The sequence below is a fragment of the Abramis brama genome, assembly GCF_963993115.1.
Source record: "Abramis brama genome assembly, chromosome: 1".
Taxonomy (NCBI): Eukaryota; Metazoa; Chordata; class Actinopteri; order Cypriniformes; family Leuciscidae; genus Abramis; species Abramis brama.
In genome coordinates, this window is record NC_139963.1 from 8,612,379 (window position 1) to 8,633,034 (window position 20,656).

General features: G+C 40.7%; 1 protein-coding gene across 1 annotated transcript; it reads right to left on the reverse strand.

The window, feature by feature from the left end:
* Positions 1 to 2,737: 2,737 nt before the first annotated feature.
* Positions 2,738 to 20,348, reverse strand: LOC311083682 (uncharacterized protein). The gene is made up of 10 exons (XM_084115419.1): positions 20,169 to 20,348; positions 16,500 to 16,832; positions 14,059 to 14,265; positions 13,513 to 13,619; positions 10,209 to 10,847; positions 6,920 to 7,140; positions 6,280 to 6,465; positions 5,817 to 5,932; positions 5,448 to 5,582; positions 2,738 to 4,439 (listed from the first exon to the last, which is right to left on the reverse strand). The coding sequence occupies exons 1-9, from the start codon at positions 20,241 to 20,243 to the stop codon at positions 5,451 to 5,453; spliced, it is 2,016 nt and encodes a 671-aa protein (XP_083971545.1). The 5' UTR covers positions 20,244 to 20,348; the 3' UTR covers positions 2,738 to 4,439; positions 5,448 to 5,450.
* Positions 20,349 to 20,656: the final 308 nt, after the last annotated feature.

The window sequence follows — 20,656 nt, forward strand, 5'->3', positions numbered from 1 at the left end:
CCTTGAGACCCTCCATCACTCCACCTGCCCTAACGAGACCCTCCATCACTCCACCTGCCCTTACGAGACCCTCCATCACTCCACCTGCCCTTACGAGAGCCTCCATCGCTCCTGCCCTTACGAGAGCCTCCATCGCTCCTGCCCTTACGAGACCCTCCATCACTCCACCTGCCCTTGAGACCCTCCATCACTCCACCTGCCCTAACGAGACCCTCCATCACTCCACCTGCCCTTACGAGACCCTCCATCACTCCACCTGCCCTTACGAGACCCTCCATCACTCCACCTGCCCTAACGAGACCCTCCATCACTCCACCTTCCCTTACGAGAGCCTCCATCACTCCACCTGCCCTTACGAGAGCCTCCATCGCTCCTGCCCTTACGAGACCCTCCATCACTCCACCTCCCCTTACGAGACCCTCCATCTCTCCACCTCCCCTTATGAGACCCTCCATCACTCCACCTGCCCTTATGAGAGCCTCCATCGCTCCTGCCCTTACGAGACCCTCCATCACTCCACCTGCCCTTACGAGACTCTCCATCACTCCACCTCCCCTTACGAGACCCTCCATCACTCCACCTGCCCTAACGAGACCCTTCATCACTCCACCTGCCCTTACGAGACCCTCCATCACTCCACCTCCCCTTATGAGACCCTCCATCACTCCACCTGCCCTTATGAGAGCCTCCATCGCTCCTGCCCTTACGAGACCCTCCATCACTCCACCTCCCCTTATGAGACCCTCCATCACTCCACCTTCCCTTATGAGACCCTACATCTCTCCACCTCCCCTTATGAGACCCTCCATCACTCCACCTGTCCTTACGAGACCCTCCATCACTCCACCTGCCCTTACGAGCTCCTCCATCACTCCACCTGCCCTTACGAGACCCTCCATCACTCCACCTGCCCTTATGAGACCCTCCATCACTCCACCTGCCCTTATGAGATCCTCCATCACTCCACCTCCCCTTATGAGACCCTCCATCACTCCACCTGCCCTAACGAGACCCTTCATCACTCCACCTGCCCTTACGATACCCTCCATCACTCCACCTGCCCTTATGAGACCCTCCATCACTCCACCTGCCCTTATGAGAGCCTCCATCGCTCCTGCCCTTACGAGACCCTCCATCACTCTACCTCCCCTTATGAGACCCTCCATCACTCCACCTCCCCTTATGAGACCCTCCATCACTCCACCTCCCCTTATGAGACCCTCCATCACTCCACCTCCCCTTATGAGACCCTCCATCACTCCACCTCCCCTTATGAGACCCTCCATCACTCCACCTTCCCTTATGATACCCTACATTTCTCCACCTCCCCTTATGAGACCCTCCATCACTCCACCTGCCCTTATGAGAGCCTCCATCGCTCCTGCCCTTACGAGACCCTCCATCACTCCACCTGCCCTTACGAGACCCTCCATCACTCCACCTGCCCTAACGAGACCCTTCATCACTCCACCTGCCCTTACGAGACCCTCCATCACTCCACCTCCCCTTATGAGACCCTCCATCACTCCACCTTCCCTTATGAGACCCTCCATCGCTCCTGCCCTAACGAGACCCTTCATCACTCCACCTGCCCTTACGAGACCCTCCATCACTCCACCTCCCCTTATGAGACCCTCCATCACTCCACCTGCCCTTATGAGACCCTTGAGCATCAGTGTGTTTTCAGCATGTCATAGGCTGGCTGTACTATGCTTTGCTCGTGGGAGTGTTTGCTGTTGATACGAGCTTCACAGGTTCTGTTCAGGATCTCTGTATGAAGTGATGAGGCAGACGGTGCACTCAGGCAACGATAGCCTCGATGTCCCTTTCCCATCCATGTATACATGACAGTATACAAATGGCTGAGGCGGAAATATGCTAATACAGGAAATATGCTAATACGGGACAGTCAGTTAGTGGTCGTGGGTGGAGCATGAACAATATGACGGCATATTGCTCAGAAAATCCGAACGGCTTGATTATCGAGTGTTTAGACTTTTTGGAGGATAACATTTTTTTTATTTTTTTTTTCATTGTATGGTGGGTGTGTCCACAGACTGCAAAAACACATTTATATGCAAACACCATATAAAAGTGAATTTGCATCCGATGACCCCTTTAAAATATAAGAACTTAAACTCATCCCTAAATGTATTGGTTATACTACAATCACAAAATAAATGGGCAGCGGTTTCTTCAGACCACAAAATGAGCAAGTTTCACCAATATCAAGATAATTACAGATAGATTAATTAAACCTGTCACTCATTCCTTTTAAGCTGTTGCGCTTGTGATAACGTCAACATGGCAGATGTCCAGATCGCATTCACACTTAATGAGATCAGGCTATAAAGTACCTACTCTTTTAGCGCTTGTTAAGTACTTATTGAAATTAAGTACCTACTCTGTGAGTATGCGGTCTCGAACGCAGCCTCTGTGTTCATGGTTCCCGGAACGAATAAAGTAACACAGGTGCTCTGTTCAGACAAGTGTGTTCATTATAAATCATTACAGTAATCTTAACACATGGTATTTTTGTAAACCATTTCAGTGTATAATTATCTGTAGATTGATATGTCCAAAGTAGGACATTAAAAAAACATCATAAAAGTGCTACATGCAAACTGTGGATCATATCCGAAGTCTTCTGAAGCCATACGATAGTTTTGTTTAAGAAACTCATCCCAAGTCGTGGATTGACTTAAAGCATTAAAGAAAACACAACCCAAAAAGCAGCTTTTCACAAAAGTCACAACTTTATTGCACCAAGTATATCTATATTTATGTATTTGCAATACTGAATGACTTCTTTTCAGAAAAGGCATTAGATACAGAACCATCGATTCAAATATGACAAAGACACTGTTCTTCAGCGTCCAACCTCTTTGAAAATAACCTATCTCAAGTGAATTTCTAAGAGAATACAGACATCCTACAGAACGCATAGGGAAGTCTTTGTCTGGCTCCTGAACATGACCTCAGAGCAGTCTTTCAAACACACATCTATTGTTTTATTAGAACTTCCCATTTACAATTCCACAGACCTTAAATACATTAGGCTTCCGTTTAGCAATGTGCATTTTAACATGTTTCAATAAGTATAATTCGCAATATGTTCTATTCATTTTTAAAAATTAAACCAAGGCAACTTTTCTAAAACCCAAGGAGTCGTGAAAGGGATGGTGTTTAACAACAAGAACGACTGGAGGGGGTCACAGAGAGCACAAGGTAAGACTGTACAATGTTCTAAATAGGAAAGCGTCAACATTGGTTTACTCCTATGACAGCTCTTCAGTGGATAAGCATGTACATCATCATTTTGACCCAATGCACCGTTAACAGACGTGGAACATGACAGGGTGTTTACAGCTCACAGAGATGATGTTTGGACCAGCTTTTGGAGAGTCTTTCCCTGGACTAGAGCATCCATGGGATTGCTGTTGTTGCATAGAGAGTAGAAAAGAGGATGGGACACGCTAAATCAAAGACAAAGGGGATACTCCGATTATTCAGGAATTCACCCCACCTGGCAAAACACAGTGGTTTGTGTTAAGGCCCATGTTTTTTTTTTAGCTCACATGGATGAAATGTATTGCATTGTTGTATGCAGCACTGTGCATAAAAGACCACGTCGTCTGACTGGAAATGGTGACGTTTTGGGAAATCTGAAGAGATGCTTTATAGAGACAGTGGAAATTCCCACAAGAGACTCGTTTCACTTCAAAAATGTTATTGAATAGAGTTCTGTTTGATGAAAAAAAAAAAAAAAACACTGCAAAAGTTGGGGAGGATGGGCTAGTATTCAAGCAGGCAAGACATGAAAATATACAATCACAAGCAATAAATGTATTGCAATGTAAGACACCAGGGCCGTGTGCCTGTGGCAAACTAAAAGGCAACACAGGCAAAGAACTGCCTAATAGTGACCGGCTCAAATATGAAAAAGCAAAATAACCAAGTGAGCAAAAGTTCCCTAATGGGAACAATGATGTTATTTGTTGAGTCCAGACAAATTATGCTTAAAAACATTGGAGGGAGGGGCTTAATTTTCCTGTTTCTCCTCTCGACAGAAGCCCTCAGATCACGCATCATTGGCCATTACAGCCCGAATGATCGCCAAGTCTCGCCTCGATAAAACTGGCCCTGGTGAACATCTGTTCTTATTACAATAAGAATAACTGAGACCATCAAAGGTTAACAGGGTGCCGACTCTGCAGTGTGCCACATTTGCTATGATTCGAAGATCATAATGGCACCTTTAGTGGCGTATATTTTGGATTTCAGACGGTGACTAAAGCCTCAGCCTCATCGCTTTATTTCACAGTACTGCTGCATTCTGGGTGGACTTCAGAGGAATCTGAGACAGATCCGACTGCTTCTGATCCAATAAGGCAACTGGTCTGGTCAGGGGAAACACACACGGGATCCGCATTTCAAAACTGCAGAAAGACAGTGAAAGGGCTCGTTACAAACAGATAAGAACATTCTTGTTATTCTCCAAGTTCCCACTAATGGCTATGATCAATTTATAATATATACATATAAGTAATTCTGAAATTTTAAGTCTGCCTATTAGTAAAGACAAAGAGTTTGCTTTAAATTGGAATGGTTTAAAATCACAAGACTTAAAAAGAGATGCAAATGATCAACTTTAGTTGTGATGAGACACTGGCCTGAATGGACACACACAATTATGTCAAAATGGCCGTCGTGTGGAGTATTCATGTGAACACAGCCAGTTACGTCTCACGTGAAAGTAAACAGTTGGGTGTAAACCGGATGTGCATCAGTGTATTGGATTTGTGTGTTTGCTCTTAAAGTGACAGTAGCCTAATAAACCTGCTGCTTTGTGTCATTAATGTGACTACGCAATATTTTATTTTTACATTTAATTACATTTCTGTACTAATTCTAACTACATGTAAAAAAACATTGTACCTGAAAAACTTAATTAGATTTAAAGCAAAATTATATTTTAACAATTCATATTTAATTAATAATATAATATTTTTATCCTATTGTTTGTAATTTGCTGCTTTTTTCTTATTTTTAATAACAGAAATTAGATGATAACACACAAAATAACTATTTTATGATATATTGTTATCGTGAAATAAGATCTCATATCGGGAAATAACATTTTGGTCGTAGAGGTCAAGACACTTTACACCTCTACTTGACCGGTGTCTTCAGTGTCATTTATGAGATTGGCAAAGTTGAGAGACCACTGTTTGTTTATTGAAAATGTTTAACAGAAGTAAAACGGTAATTCTTTTTTTTCTTCGATAAATTTTTAATGTAAACTTAAGTCAAATCAAACATTAAAATGTGACAAATTTCAAAAGTATGATAAAAAAGGATGGACAATAGTTTAATACTTTTGTAACATTGCATAGAAAAAGAGTGTTTGTTTGAACTGAGGAGAAAAACAAAAACCGTCCGAGCACCTTTCAGTGGCGATAGCCCAGACTGCTCCGCCTGCCTCCCGGCGTGACCGACCACATGTTACGACGCTCTTGGATCTTCTGGAAGACGTTTCCATTCCTCCTCTTCTCCTTTTTGTATTTTTTCATTTTCTTCACCTAATCGAGAGGGAAATGAAATGACTCAGTTTATTGTGTTGTACTAGGTAATAAATAAAACACTGTGCACAGTATACATACATTTTGTTTAAAAAAAAAACGGAAAAGAAGTAAAATATTCCACCGACTAGCAGTCTAAGATGCAACCATAGTCATTTCCAGTCAAAATGAGTTTCCTGGTGCAAGTAATGCTCAAAAATATTGAAATATTGAAGTCCAAGTTGTAGTCCTCACTTTTCCACTGTCAAACTCCCTGTCCCACTCGTCAAGGACAGTGTCGTTTTTGGCATCGCGTACATCTTCTCTGGCGTCTCTGCTGATGGCCGACGGATCTCCATCCCAACTGAGAACTGGAGGAGGAAATTATTCAAAACACTGTCAATATTTCAGGTCATGCTAAGAATTCAAGCATATGAGCAACTGAGGACTATGATCTTAATTCCTCACAAAAACTGCTTCATAAGAAAAATTGAAAAATTCAACTGCCAAGTATTTATTGTTTTTCCCATCTGAACAACGAAACAAACACACACTGTCCCATTGAAATGCATCAGAACAGAAACAGAAATTGGCCATTATCATTTGAGATATAGATAAACATGTTAAGATTCAGAAATAAATCCTAACCTCTCCAACTGTCAGGAAAGCTGAGAAGTTTTGCACACAAGGTTCGGTTGACCTCTGACCCACAACTCACCCTCAGTTCCATAGGCTTTATCTGAGGAGTTCTTGAGGAGCTCCTCGACAACATCACAGCTTTTCTTGCCATCCCAGCCAATAGGAGCGGAGCACGAGCCTTTACTCGACACGCCCTCGGCTTCCTGAAGGCTCTGCTTGCGCTTGTAGCCGTCCTGAACCTGGCTGTCCCAAACGAACACTGCAGCTGTGACAGAAAAGCCCAGAAGGTTAACTCTGAAATATGATGTCAGATATTGGTATACACCAAGAACCAAAGCCAAAGCCACATAAAAAAATGTAAGTGTGTTCTGGTGTATAGTTCATTTGAAGTCCATTACGAATGTAATTCAACCTTAAGTAAATAGTAAAGGGTGATGGATTGATGTGCAGAGGAGCAAAAGCTTGTCCTGACAAAAACTTGCATTCTTTAAATCTTTTTGCAGTGCATAAGTGTCTTTTCGTCCTGTTGGTTTTGTGGTGAAATATGACTTGGATGAATATAAGCTCATCAAGCAAAAGCTAGCTTTTAGAAGTAAAGACCTAATAAAACCAAAAGCTTGATCAATAATAAGGGAAATGTTTGTTTCCACTAATCAATACCATCTAAAACACTAAAACCCCTCATGTCTATGATTTTACGGCAGCAAGTGTATTTATACCTGTATTGGGTTTACTAGGTTTCTGTGTATCCGTATTTCCCATCTGACTAGGAGACTCGTCTCCATTGGTCTCTCGAAGCTCCCTGTGAAGTTCTTCTTCATTCCTCGGCTTCTCCTCCTCTTCTCTGAAGTCTTTTAGTTTCCTCTTTTTCTTCTTCTTCCTGGTCTCTTCTAGGTCCTTTGTCTTTGAGTTTGTACCACCGACCTCTTTTACAACAGCACTGGATGAAAAGAAGAAGCCATTTACCAGGTTAAATGAAGGTAGATGTACTGTACTTAAATGATATGCACATTCAAAGAGATACGATATTAAACAGGAATTTAGAAACCATTGTAATTCTTTAAATAATGGCACGGACTTAAACTACAAAATAACTTATACTATAAAAGTTTAAAATGCCTTTTAGTTGGGTGCAAAGTTGTAGCAAAATTTGTGTAAAGCCCATTAAGTTTTGATAAATACAGCCAATCAAATAGCGTTTAAAATGTCCTCCATTGACACAAGCAGTCAAAACATGCACATCAGAAAGTTTCATCTTTGTCCAATGTCTGTGCTACTTCACTTCAGAAGTTATAAATGAGAGTGATGAAATGTGTTTGTATTAGGGGTGTAACAATACCCTCCTCATGTCATGATTCAATACATATCACGATACTGAACTCACAATACGATATTATTGTGATACTCCAAGACATTTGGTATAAGGTTAACGAAAAATTAACTGTTGATTACATTGGGGGTTCATAAATGAATAGGCTTGGACTTGATGCTGGAAACCCAAAGCACAGGACAATAGAGACACTAGAATAAAAATATTCATGATTTTGAAGCTGAAAAACAGAATTATTTTAGACGAAAATGCTTGCGCTCTGTCAGTGACTAGATATATTTAAAATAACAACTTTTTACTGGTAACATAAGACATTTGGCATTATCAGATAATAATCCCCACAAATAATCCCCCATTGCATTATTATACATTATATATATACAGTGCTATGCATAAGTTTAGACACCCATGCTAAAGTTGACTAAAAAGAGGAATAAAAAAATCATCTTTTGGAAATTGAACTTAATGCCTTAATTTAAAAAATTAGGAAAAATCCAACCTTTTAGGACACCAATTTTCTTTGTGAATGAATAATGTATCGTAAATAAATAAATGTTCTTCCTTAAAATACAGGGTGCATAAGTTTGGACACCCCTATGTTAAATTCCCATAGAGGCAGGCAGATTTTTATTTTTAAAGGCCAGTTACTTCATGGATCCAGGATACTATGCATCCTGATAAAGTTCCCTTGGCCTTTGGAATTAAAATAGCCCCACATCATCACATAGCATTCACCATACCTAGAGATTGGCATGGGGTACTTTCCATAAGATCATCTCTCAATGCAAATCAAACCAGCTATTAGGCTAACTGAAATAAACCCATGCCAATCTCTAGGTATATATATATATATATATATATATATATATATATATATATATATATATATATATATATAGATATATATATATATATATATAGATATATAGATATAGATATATATATAGAGAGAGAGAGAGAGAGAGAGCGAGAGAGAGAGAGAGAGAGAGAGAGAGAGAGAGAGAGAGAGAGAGAGAGAGAGAGAGTAGTTTAATGTACACGGAACAAAATTATAAATGCAAAACTTTTGTTTTTGCCCCCATTTTTCATGAGCTGAACTCAAAGATCTAAGACTTTTTCTGTGTACACATAAGGCCTATTTCTCTCAAATATTGTTCACAAATCTGTATAAGTGAGCACTTCTCCTTTGCCAAGATAATCCATCCACCTCACAGCAGTGGCATATCAATTATTATTGCACAGGTGTGCATTTGCCCACTCAAGTCGGTTACGATGACGAACTGCAGTCAGGTCGAGACCCCGATGAGGACCACAAGCATGCAGATAAGCTTCCCTGAGATGGTTTCTGACAGGTTGTGCAGAAATTCTTTGGTTATGCAAAACGATTGTTGCAGCAGCTGTCCAGGTGGCTGGTCTCAGACGATCTTGGAGGTGAAGATGCTGTATGTGGAGGTCCTGGGCTGGTGTGGTTACACGTGGTCTGCGGTTGTGAGGCCGGTTGGACGTACTGCCAAATTCTCTGAAACGCCTTTGGAGACGGCTTATGGTAGAGAAATGAACATTCAATTCACAGGCAACAGCTCTGGTGGACATTCTTGCAGTCAGCATGCCTATTGCACGCTCCCTCAAAACTTGCGACACGTGTGGCATTGTGCTGTGTGATAAAACTGCACATTTTAGAGTGGCCTTTTATTGTGGCCAGCCTAAGGCACACCTGTGCAATAATCATGCTGTCTAACCAGCATCTTGATATGCCACACCTGTGAGGTGAATGGATCATCTCGGCAAAGGAGAAGTGCTCACTAAGACACAGATTTAGACAGATTTGTGAACAATATTTGAGAGAAATAGGCCTTTTGTGTACATAGAAAAAATCTTAGATCTTTGAGGTCAGCTCATAAAAAATGGGGGCAAAAACAAAAGTGTTGCGTTTCTAATTTTGTTCAGTATAGTACTGACGCTAAAAATTTTTTAGTGTCTCTAGATTTTTTTTTTTCCCCTACAAACTGCATGCACAGAACATGCTGATCAAGAATATTTGGGTATTCTGTTTTTCCCAAAACCATCATTCTAACGTACATTCACAAACAGCATCGCAAACTTGTGTGGTATGACAGCACTCGATCTGTGGTTAGAAGCTGTGGTTTCTTGTTTTCATGACATGTGGACTTAATAAATCCTTATCTTGAGCAAAATAAGCAAGCTGACATTCAGTACAATCTGTATCTTTTATTTAGAATACATACTAATGTAATTTACGTCTTTTTGTTTGTCAAGAGATTTAAAGTGTTGTTTTTGAAGAGTGCGCATGTGCAAAAGTGCTCTGGTACGTAAGAACAAGCCTATGATTGAATCTGGAAATAAAGCAAAATAACTGAGAAAAATGAGAAAAAGTCCTCAGATGCCATGTCCGTAATTTATAGTGAAACATCTAGCGTTAATTCAATCTCAAACAGATTCATTAAAATAAGTAATTACTCCTACAGCTGCGTGACCTTATTAACCAGCGTGGTTGAACGACCACTTTGCAAAAATACGGTTTCAGGAAACAGTTGTAACTAGCTAGTTGATTTCTTCAACGATGCATCATACTATGGCAGTAAAGCAGCGAGTTACGCTGTTGTACAGGAAACACACCCCTGAACAGCTGTGGTTAAACTTTTCAATAACCAGCTTACCACTTTGAGACTGTGACTCCATTGCTGAGCTCTTCCAGCGGCTCCAGAAGTTTGTGTTTCTTCTTCTTCTTCTTCGGGACGGGGTCAAGCGGAGGCACTGACTGAGGTTCGGTCTGACAATTCTCCGCTGCTTTAGACGACTTGATCTCATTTCCCTTGGCTTCTGAGGTGATGCTCCAAGTTTCTCCGAGACACCAGTCCTCATCTTGATGGGGCTCGAGATGAGACGGCACACACTCCCTCCGGACCTCAAGACCATCTTCCTCCAGCTCTCGTTTCCTCTTCTTCTTTTTCCTCTTCTTCTGCCTGTGTTCAGTACTTGGCTTTGGTTCTTCTGGGGGTGAGGCTTTAGGGGCGTCCTGCTCTACTTCCGAATGTCGTCGTTTCAGTTTCTTTTTCTTCTTTTTTAGCGTGGGACTGGCGAGCTCCTGGGGGAGTCCTGTGGATGAGGCAGACAGGATCATCTCGCTCTGGATTGGTTTGTGTGTACGGGCCGGCTGGGGCTGAACGCCATTGGTCTGTGTGTAGAGAGCATGAGCGGGCGGCTTCAGAGTGGAGGAGGGCTGTTTAAGGGGACTTGAATCTTTAGGGAGGCGAGTTGAAGGTGGAGACTGCAGGTTGAGCGAATGAGTTGAAAATCTGGAGCAAAGGACAGAAACACTTTAATTGTTAAACTTTGAGATGACAGATGTACTTCGTTTTTTATTTTACTATCGACTTGTTAATGTTACGAATAAGTGTATAACTCCTTTTAAAAGGTATACATGTGAATTAAACGTGGCACAATGGCCTTCATCATCACAGTATGCTAATGCCTATCTAGCGCAAGGGGATTTCATCAATATGCTGATGGAGGACTGTTGGGACACTCCAGGCACAGGATTGTTCTGTCTTCACAGGACATATGCTTTCAACCACATACTGTTTATTTACTAGTGTGTTCTAATATGTAATTATGCCATGTTTGGTCTCATCCGACAGCTTATAAACTGAACGTGGTGAACTTAATAGAGATTTTAAAGTATCCTATTCTATTCTAGGTACTATTGCTTAAACACACATTGAGGAGAATATGTTAATGTTCTTCTCCCCCTCTTGATCTCCACCCATTTGCCTCATCTTTTGGTTTCCTGACGGTCGGTTTTGGTGTTGGTATTCCACTCATGTTTAACAATGCTTTGCTCAGGGTATAAGGAGGAAAGGTAACTGTTGATCTAGGAGAAAGGCTTTAACCCCTGCCACTCCCGCACACACCGGTGCGTAACCTCATACTGAGAAAGGTTTTTACGGCCTTGTCTGCACAACAGTGCATTATTTGTTACAACTAAGTTCTCTATACAGTATGTTGTTCCATTCTACTGTCTGTATATTTAAACATGTGACTTAATTTAAAGGCTTTGTCTGCTTTAAAGGCTTTGAGAATCTTTCCTTTTATCACTGATGATGTTTAAAGCTTAAGTGATTATAACTTTCATTATCTAAACGTTCAGGTTAAATCCTACGTTTTCCTATCAGTTCTAAGAAAGACCTTTGCATTTAAAGAATAAGAGGTCAAAGAATAACAACAACTTTCTGAGTCAGATTAATTGTATTGGAGTCAGATAAATATTTGAATTATATACGTCATTATTGGTTCAAAATAGCAGCGTAAGCTTCCAGCCTTACAAGCAGGGCTTGGCATTGACAAATGTCACAATTTTATTAGATTTCGATTTAATGATTAATTGGAACGTATCAGGTACACTACAGGGAACCCACGCTGGTACATTACTATAATATTACAGTAAAAATGTACTGATTTGTATAGGCTACTTATATTTAAATTGCACAACTTTTTTTTATAATAATGTTCTAATAACTTTTTAATGACAATAATGTTTCTAATTGTTATTTGAAATGCAAACATTTAAATGGTGGCTGTCAAAAAAACATGACGAATATATTCAAACATGAATTAAACACTGAAAAATAGGCTAAATAAAAATACAATGAATATGCAATATAGTTGTCAAAATGCTCGTCTCTAGAGTTTATTTTTCTAGCTAAATACCAAGTTTTTGGACACTGATTGTCTCTTCTGAGATGTAATGATTTAAGTTGTATTATATCTTTTAACACCTGATGTTCATTCATGTTTATTTCATATGCCGCCTCTCCCCATGGGCAACTCCAGAGTGGTGAAGAGTCCATCCTCTCTCTCTGTGTGGTTCCAGAGCCCAAGCCGTGCGTGGAGGTGATCCTGACTATCTCTAGTCGGTACCTTTCAACCTCACGCACAATCTCAGGCTCCTTCCCCGCCAGCGAGGTGATTTCCGTGCGTTTCCGTGTCCAGGGATCAAGTTGTCGAGGCCCCCGCCTTTGAATGCCACCAGATCCACTTTGCACCGGCCAACTCCAGGGTGGGGCCCGGCTGCGTCATGCAGAGCGACATCGCGGTCCTTGTTTTTAATTCAGTCATAAAGGGTTTATGAACCGCTATTAGTCTGACCCGTCACCTAGGACCTGTTTGCCTTGGGAGACCCTACTAGGGGCATATAGCCCCGGACAACTTAGCTCCTAGGATCGTTCGGGTACTCAAACACCTCCACCACGGTATGGTGGCAGTTCAAGGAGGGGCAAATTCTGTCAATGTCCGAGCGGTGTTCTGTTATTGGACTTCAGTGCTAGTTACAGCTTGTCCACAACGAACACCATATTCAAGCATAAGGGTGTCCATCAGGGCACATGGCACCAGGACACCCTAGACCTGAGGTCAATGACCGACTTTGTGGTCGTCTCATCCGAACTCTGGCCGTATGTCTTGGACACTCGGGTGAAGAGAGGGGCTAGAAGAACGGGTGAAGAATTACGCCTGCTGGACTCATGGTACGGCAGCAAAGTTTCTTGATTATTACGCAGGAATGAGAGTATAGTTCCTAGCCATATCAGCCTAGAAAATCACAACTTTTCATTTTCCGTCGGTCTTAGTACACAATGTTACTACAGAAGAGTCAAGTTTTAAATAGGAAAAATATCGAAACTATTTGGTCATTTTTTTGAGAGAGATGCTAATGGTCATGTCCGATTCAATGATCTATGCTAAGCTATGCTAAAAGTGGTACCGCCAGACCCGGAGAACGGCTGAATGGATTGGAAAACGGTAAAACTCAACTGTTTAACTGTTTGTAAAATGAGCCTATTTCCAAAAAAAGTGGAGTATCCCTTTAATCAAACTAATTCCGTAACTTTTGCAAACCACATCAAACCAATTCCAAGTGGACAAAAATCTGCTCTAAGCTCTACATAACAGGGAGAGAGTGTGTACCTGTGGTGTGGGTGAGTTGAGGCCTGGCTGAGAAGGTCACTGGACAGATGAAGAGATGAAGGGGGCGGAGCCTCAGTGCTGCTGCTCGGGCTCTGCCGGGGACTGGCCTGCAGTTATTGACATAAATAAAAACTTTGTGGTCTAAAAAAAATATAAAATAAAAAAACATAGCCATGAAACGTGACAATGACAAAGGGACCCATATGGGGGAAGAAATCATCAAAATCAAACCAAAAAAGAAGGAAATAAAAAAACAGTAGGAAGGGGGAAGGGAAAAGAAAGTGTAGCAGAGAAGAATTAGAAATTGTTAGAAATAAAAAAAACAAAATAAATTTTTAAAAGGACAGCAGTGCAGACTGCGAACCGACAAAACAGACATGAGCTGAGAAGTAAACGTATTATTATTACAGATTATTGGCCGTTATGAGCAAGGTCTTTCAACATCTGTTCGATTACGAGGAATGAAGTGGACAAACATGGGAAGGCAAACAAACAAGCAGTCTTGAGCGCCACCGGCAGATGAAACGAGGGTGGATTGAGACTGACCTTCTTGGCGGACAGGGCGAGTCGTTTGGCGGGCGGGGGGGACATGGTGCTGACGGCCTCTGACGTGACATTGGTCAGAGCCTGGGGTTTGAGCTTCAGCACCTTCTGCTCCTCTGAGTTCACACGCTCTGTGCTCTTAGCCGGAGACGACAGGGCGTTCACACCAGACGAGCCGCCAACAGGCGCGCTCCTCGTGCCAATAGACTCCTGAGAGAGAGAGAGAACACACACCACAGGTGAGAGGAACATCAAACTGCGCTCATAATGTGAATATTCAATGAATATGTCGTGTTGACTAAACGAGGGGAAACATCTTCAGACCTGAAGTTGGTATGCAGTGGAAAACGTGACTTCTGTTTACACTAGTATACTAGGGCTGCACGATATATATATAAAATAAATCCGATATCACGATATGGCTTAGTGCAATTGTCAAACCGCTCAGGCTGTGATTTGATTAAACATGCGCTAGCACTGGTTTCAGAGTGAAGCGTGGCATTTACACACCTGATAGCATGAGCTGCATGCATGTAAATGAACACGGTGCTGAGCTTCACTCTGAAATATATTTATTTGCCAGCAACCCGTCAAAATGAGTAACTGTTTGAAAATGAAGGAATTAAGACTAATATAGTACTTATGCTAATTTTTTGTAAAATATTTTTTGTTTCTCGATTTTTATTATTACTATATGATTTTTATTTATTACTATTACAAAATATTTCTTTTAATTTTGCTTAATATTTTTATTTTTAATTAATAAATCACAATAAAACCATAATTATTATTCTATAGTCAGAGTGAATTTGGTAAAAAAAACAGGAAAACACCCAATTTTTCAACACTAGCAAAAATGTGATGTAGGATTTACTTTAAAAATGTACTCAATTACAAAGAAATGGCAAATAACTAGGGGTGTAAATCGGAGCCTACATGACGATTCGATACGATACCGATTTCTTAAGCCAACGATTCGATTATTTTCGATACTTCAGAATTCCCCGCGATACGATTCGATTCAATACTAGATTTTTACATGATATCTATTAAGTTTCAAATAAATCAACAAAAATAATAAATAATTTGCCTTTTATTGAGAATACAGAATACAATTGCATGTCACAAAGAAATTGTTTTTCCACCTAAACGAATAAGACAAGTGTTGTTCATTATGTCGCCTTGTTGAGGTAAAATGTAGTTTTCCTTGCTTTACCCCGGTCTTAAAAGTAAAAAAGATGACTGTGAAAAATAGTAGAATTAAATTAAATACATTTATGGTGAGATTACTACAATTTATTTAATTAAACGCATTTATGGTGAAATTACTACATTTTCATGTCAATCTGTGTTCATTTTGACCACGAAACATGCGCTGTCACTTTAATTCAGCGTTTGCAGCACAGCAGAAATAGACTCGGTGCGGAAACGATCTCTGCACTGCTGTATATGCACCGCAACTGGAACGGATAAACGGACCGCATCCGCGTGCAGTGTGAAAGCTCTGACCTGTTAACATGGGTACTGAAAAAAATACGCACCGCATACACACTGCAAACGGAGTATGTGTGAAACGGGCGCAATCAGACAAACGGCAACTCTTACCCACTGCTCCATCTGTTTTCCTGAAGCCAAAATACATCCACCACACCCATGACTTGACGCCGACTGGAGTGTGTAACATTTCACTGTCATTGCCAGCTCGCTCTGACGGATCCATCGCTCTTGAAAGTCAGACTCAACAATGTGTGTGAACATAGATTGTGAAACGTAAGTAACGCGTGTGAAGCAGTGTGAAGTAGAAGACAATAATGAGGTTAGCGCCACCCGCAGCTTAGTAGGTTGTACGCATACGTCGGAGCAGATAAACACATTAATCGATACTCTTGCGGACACATCGATGCATCGAATCGTCGGCTGTATAATCGATGCATCGATACGAATCGATTAATATTTACACCCCTACAAATAACGCATTGAAATAAAATGAAATTAAGCTGAAATACTGAAATATTTTTTTATTTTTGTAAAATGTTCTCCAAAAATCTTTATTTACAATTTCAATTTTTTTTTTTTTTATTAGCATTGAAGCTTTTCCTAAATCGTTCAGCCCTCAAATAAGTTTGCCATTAAAAAGTCTTCTGGGTAAAAAGTATTTTTTCGACTTTTTTATTATTATTTTTATTTTCTATGCAGATGCAACAATCACCCCACTCACTGTAGAATGATTAACTCTTTCCAAATACAGCTGCTATTCAAGTCATCTGGTGAAACTTCCTGTATGTTTTAAATGATCACACACAAAAAAAAACATTCACAATGTCAGTTCTCTCCAATATCGTGCAGCCCATGTCATCACAACGAAACTCTTGCAGGACAGTCAGTTCACTTTGCTGGACTAACTCCACCACTAAACCAGCACACGCAGGTCGACGGGGACTTACTTTCGACTCCGAGGTGTCTGCCGAGGAGCTGTCAGACAGGGATTTGAGTGAGGTAGATGATGGCAGGCCTCGGCCCTCGCTGTTGGGTTTGGGGAGGCCGTTGGATGGAGCAGGGGTGCTGCTGCGGGACTGAGGCTGAGGTATGGGCTTCTTCACTTTCTTAAAGGACTCCTCGATCAGTGTGGGTCCACTGGACAGCTTGGGCAGGGCGTGAGACGTGCCCGTACCATTAGACATCTTCGGCGATTGGATCCCTGAACAGTTCCTGGCGACTGGAACACCAAGACCTCCATCCACAGACTGGATCTTTCTCAGCTGAGCGGGATCAAGCTTCTGGAGGAGGAAAAATAAGATTTTTTTTTTTTAATGTGATGTTAGCATGTTGCTGTGCAGATGCAATGCTTCTCAAACAGTGGTTCCCAACCCTGGTCCTGATGGACGCCCAGTAGAGTTGTCAAAAAGTACAAAAATTTAAAAATGTGACGATACCAGCATTTTCAGCGCTTTTAAACGGATTCTTAAATGCCTCTGATTGGCCGTTGTGTTCACGCGCTCAACATATAGGTCTGTGATTGGTCTGTATTTATCCCTGGCCAGGTTAAACATACTTTAATGTTGTGGGCCAATTTTTCTGCTGGAGGTCCTGGACATCTTGTTCAGATACATGGCATCATGGATTATATCATTTATTTATGCGTTTTATATGACTCAATTGTGGAAACACTTAATTTTGCCAGTAGGCATTTTTATAAACCTCAGCGAAAGGCATATAGCATCAAGCCTGGTTGGAACGAACATGTAGCAGAACTTCATGCCAAAGCTCGGTGTGCATTTAAAGACTGGATAGAGTCCGGTAGAGATAGACAGGGCCCTTTATTTGAAGAGAAGAAACGGGCAAATGCAAATTTTAAATATGCACTAAGATTTATAAAAAAGAATGAGAACTCGATGAGGTCTGACTCTTTGGCATGTAAGATGCATAACAGAAGTTATAATGACTTTTGGAAAGAGGTTAGAGCCATGAACAGTATTAAAATACCTTTACCCTCAAATATTGAGGGTGTCAGTGGCTCTGATGTAATTTGCAAGATGTGGCGGCAACATTATCATGAGCTGTTTAACTGTATTGGGAGGAATACTTTTGAGGTGGAAAATATTGACAATGATGAAAATGTGGTTATTAATTCAGAAGAGGTACAATCTGCAGTATTGGGATTAGATGACAAAGCGTGTGGGACCGATAAAAACTTGTTCCTCTGTTTGCCATTTGTATGACAGGTTTCTTAATTCATGGGACTCTGCCTGAATCTATTTTGCCTGTTTTATTAGTGCCCGTCATTAAAGACAAAACTGGCAAAATAAACAGCATGGACAATTATAGACCTACAGCCCTAGCTAGCATTGTATCCAAAGTGTTGGAGAGAATTCTTCTTAACAGGTTGGAACAGTATATTCTCACGACTGACAACCAATTTGGCTTTAAATGTCAACACAGATACAGATATGTGTATATTGAGGTGTATATGAAATTTTAGATCATTATAATAGCCAGAATTCCACAACTTTTGTGTGTTTTATAGATGCCTCGAAGGCATTTGATCGTGTAAACCATGAAAAATTGTTTCTTAAATTGCAACATAGAGGAATACCAAAAGTAATTATAAGAATTCTAGTCTTTTGGTACTCACACCAGTCTATGCAGGTGAAATGGGGGATTCTGTATCAGAACCATTTACTGTTGGTACTGTCGACTTGTCACAACAATTAAATAAATGTAATACAGGATGTATGATAGGCAATACTCTCACTAATCACCTTATGTATGCAGATGATTTGGTAATCATTTGCCCATATAGTGCTGGGTTACAACAACTGTTGAAGGTTTGCTCTCAGTACGGTGCAGATTTTGATATCAAATATAATGCAAGTAAGAGCAATATCATGATTGTTAGAAGTAAAGAAGACAGGAAATTAGTATTCCCTGATTTCTCTTTATCTGGTACTGCCCTTAAAGTGTGTGATGAGATTAAATATCTTGGCCATCATATTGTAAATGATCTATCGGATGATAAGTACATCAATAGACAGTGTTGCAAGATATATGCTCAGGCTAATGTGCTTGCACGTAAATTTGGCATGTGTTCTGCTTATGTTAAGGTAGCTTTATTCAAAGCATTCTGTACACCAGTTTATACTGCCCACTTGTGGCGGTCTTACAGCAAAAAGAACATGCAGAGACTGAATGTAGCGTATAATGATGGTATGAGACTGCTTCTAAAACAACCAAGATGGTGTAGTGCTAGTCAAATGTTTGTTAATGTTGGTGTACCTACCTGTTCTGCCTTAATAAGAAATCTTATTTTTCGATACATGTGTAGAATGTCTGCCTGCGGCACCAACCTCTCTCCTCCTCTTTTCCTGGCGGTGCGGCTAATTCAGTTTGATACTCGCTCCGATTGACCTGAGAAACGTTTTACGTGCGAATATTGCAGCAGTTATTATATGTGTCCCGAATTTATGTCGACTGAACCAGCGATACCAATCATTCGTGAATGAATCATTCTTTTGGTTCGATTCTAAACGCGCTTGCATAACGGTGTAAAACTATTCGGATTCATTCGGACCGCTCCGTCACTGAATCATCTGAAGCGGTTTCTCGTTCAGTACAGTATAACAACAAATAGCGCTGTTTACAGTTGTTTCAACACGGCCCAGCACGGAGTTGCGTTTACTCCCGGACACTATATTAAACAGCGTTGCGAAAACCAGTGGGAAGCGTTTTAGTTCGACAGAAACCTCTGTTACAAACCACAAATCACTCGATGATTTATCTAGTATTAAATCGGATGAAACAGCCTCAACATTCAACAAGACTGATGAGGAAAGCAGGAGAAACATTGTGGCATGAACGGAATTAGAAAGACTTTAAATCCTCTAATCACCCTTACAAACATTTACCATGAATTTACTGTAGTAATTTACCATGGTTGGGCAGAAATGTGCAATAGGCCTATTTATATTGAATACTATGTAGTAATAAATAAATATAGTAAATATATACTATAATATTATATAGTATAATAGTAAATATAGTGATTTATATTGCATTAGTTTTGGGTAGAGGAATATATAATTAAAGTCCATGTTGCAGGTTAACCACCACTGTTGATTAATGGGTACATAAATCACTCAAGATATGTATATCATTTTTAAAATGTCATAAAAATGGTCTTAAAGACCAGTTTTTTACGTTTTTGGTATTAACTTTTTTTTTTACGCAATTCGGTGATGACGTCACGTTGGGGAGAAGTGGAGGAAAGGTAGCCTCAGCCTAGCATTATGGTGCGTTCAAGTCATCTCGTATAGATCGTATTTACGAGTTAAACGCACTTGAACGCCGCCACAATGTCATAAATACTTAATTAAATGCATGGTCCGAGGAGAATGAGTGGAGAGTTGGTGAAGTGGCCTGGTGAGTTCATTTAGCAACGCAGAAATGAGCACTGGAGCTATTCTACCATAGACTGTAAAAAATAGTCTACGAGCAACAGTGCACTAACGGCACTTTTTTTTTTTTACTGTCATTGAATAGCACCGAGTGAAAAATCAACGTTTTCTTTATATCTAGTAGAAGTGATCATGACGTTAGTTCAGATAAGTACCGCTAACCTTTGTCATAGTGATGTAGACGTAGTACTGGTAAACTTTGTCTTTGTCATCTACTGTAGAAATAGAAGGCATCATGCTAGATATATGGGCGTTTCTTAGCGTTTATCTCTTCCTCTGGTGAAAATGTTGTTGCAAACGTAGCCGCCGCGTGTCTGTCGATGTGTTTGGCAGGTGCTTGTGTGGGCGCCGGTGTTACGGATCAACTGGGGATCATGTTAACTGGGGACGCGCGCGTGCACGCAGATAGTTTTACCTGGATTTCCAGCAGATGTTGAACGGTGACAGATTCGTCACAGCGAATCTTTCACTGAGCAGATTTAAAAGCTTTCAACGTTATTGGTAAATGTTTGTATCATATTAGGACACTGTTGTTTACTCTGTCGCTGCTCCGCTGAATGTTTCAGACGCATTTAAGGGAAGTTTTAATGTGTTTTAATTTCACGACACAGACCACGCCCACATTATTTTGTTACATTCGTTTCAATGCA

What these genes read in the sequence shown, in the direction of transcription:
- LOC311083682 (XM_084115419.1), bottom strand. Translation starts at nt 20,243, where the DNA reads ATGATGCCTTCTATTTCTACAGTAGATGACAAAGACAAAGTTTACCAG. An exon ending in CAGACACCTCGGAGTCGAAA is followed by an intron (nt 14,266 to 16,499) that starts GTAAGTCCCCGT and finishes TCTCTCTCTCAG; the next exon opens with GAGTCTATTGGCACGAGGAG. An exon ending in ACCTAGTAAACCCAATACAG is followed by an intron (nt 6,466 to 6,919) that starts GTATAAATACAC and finishes TTTCTGTCACAG; the next exon opens with CTGCAGTGTTCGTTTGGGAC.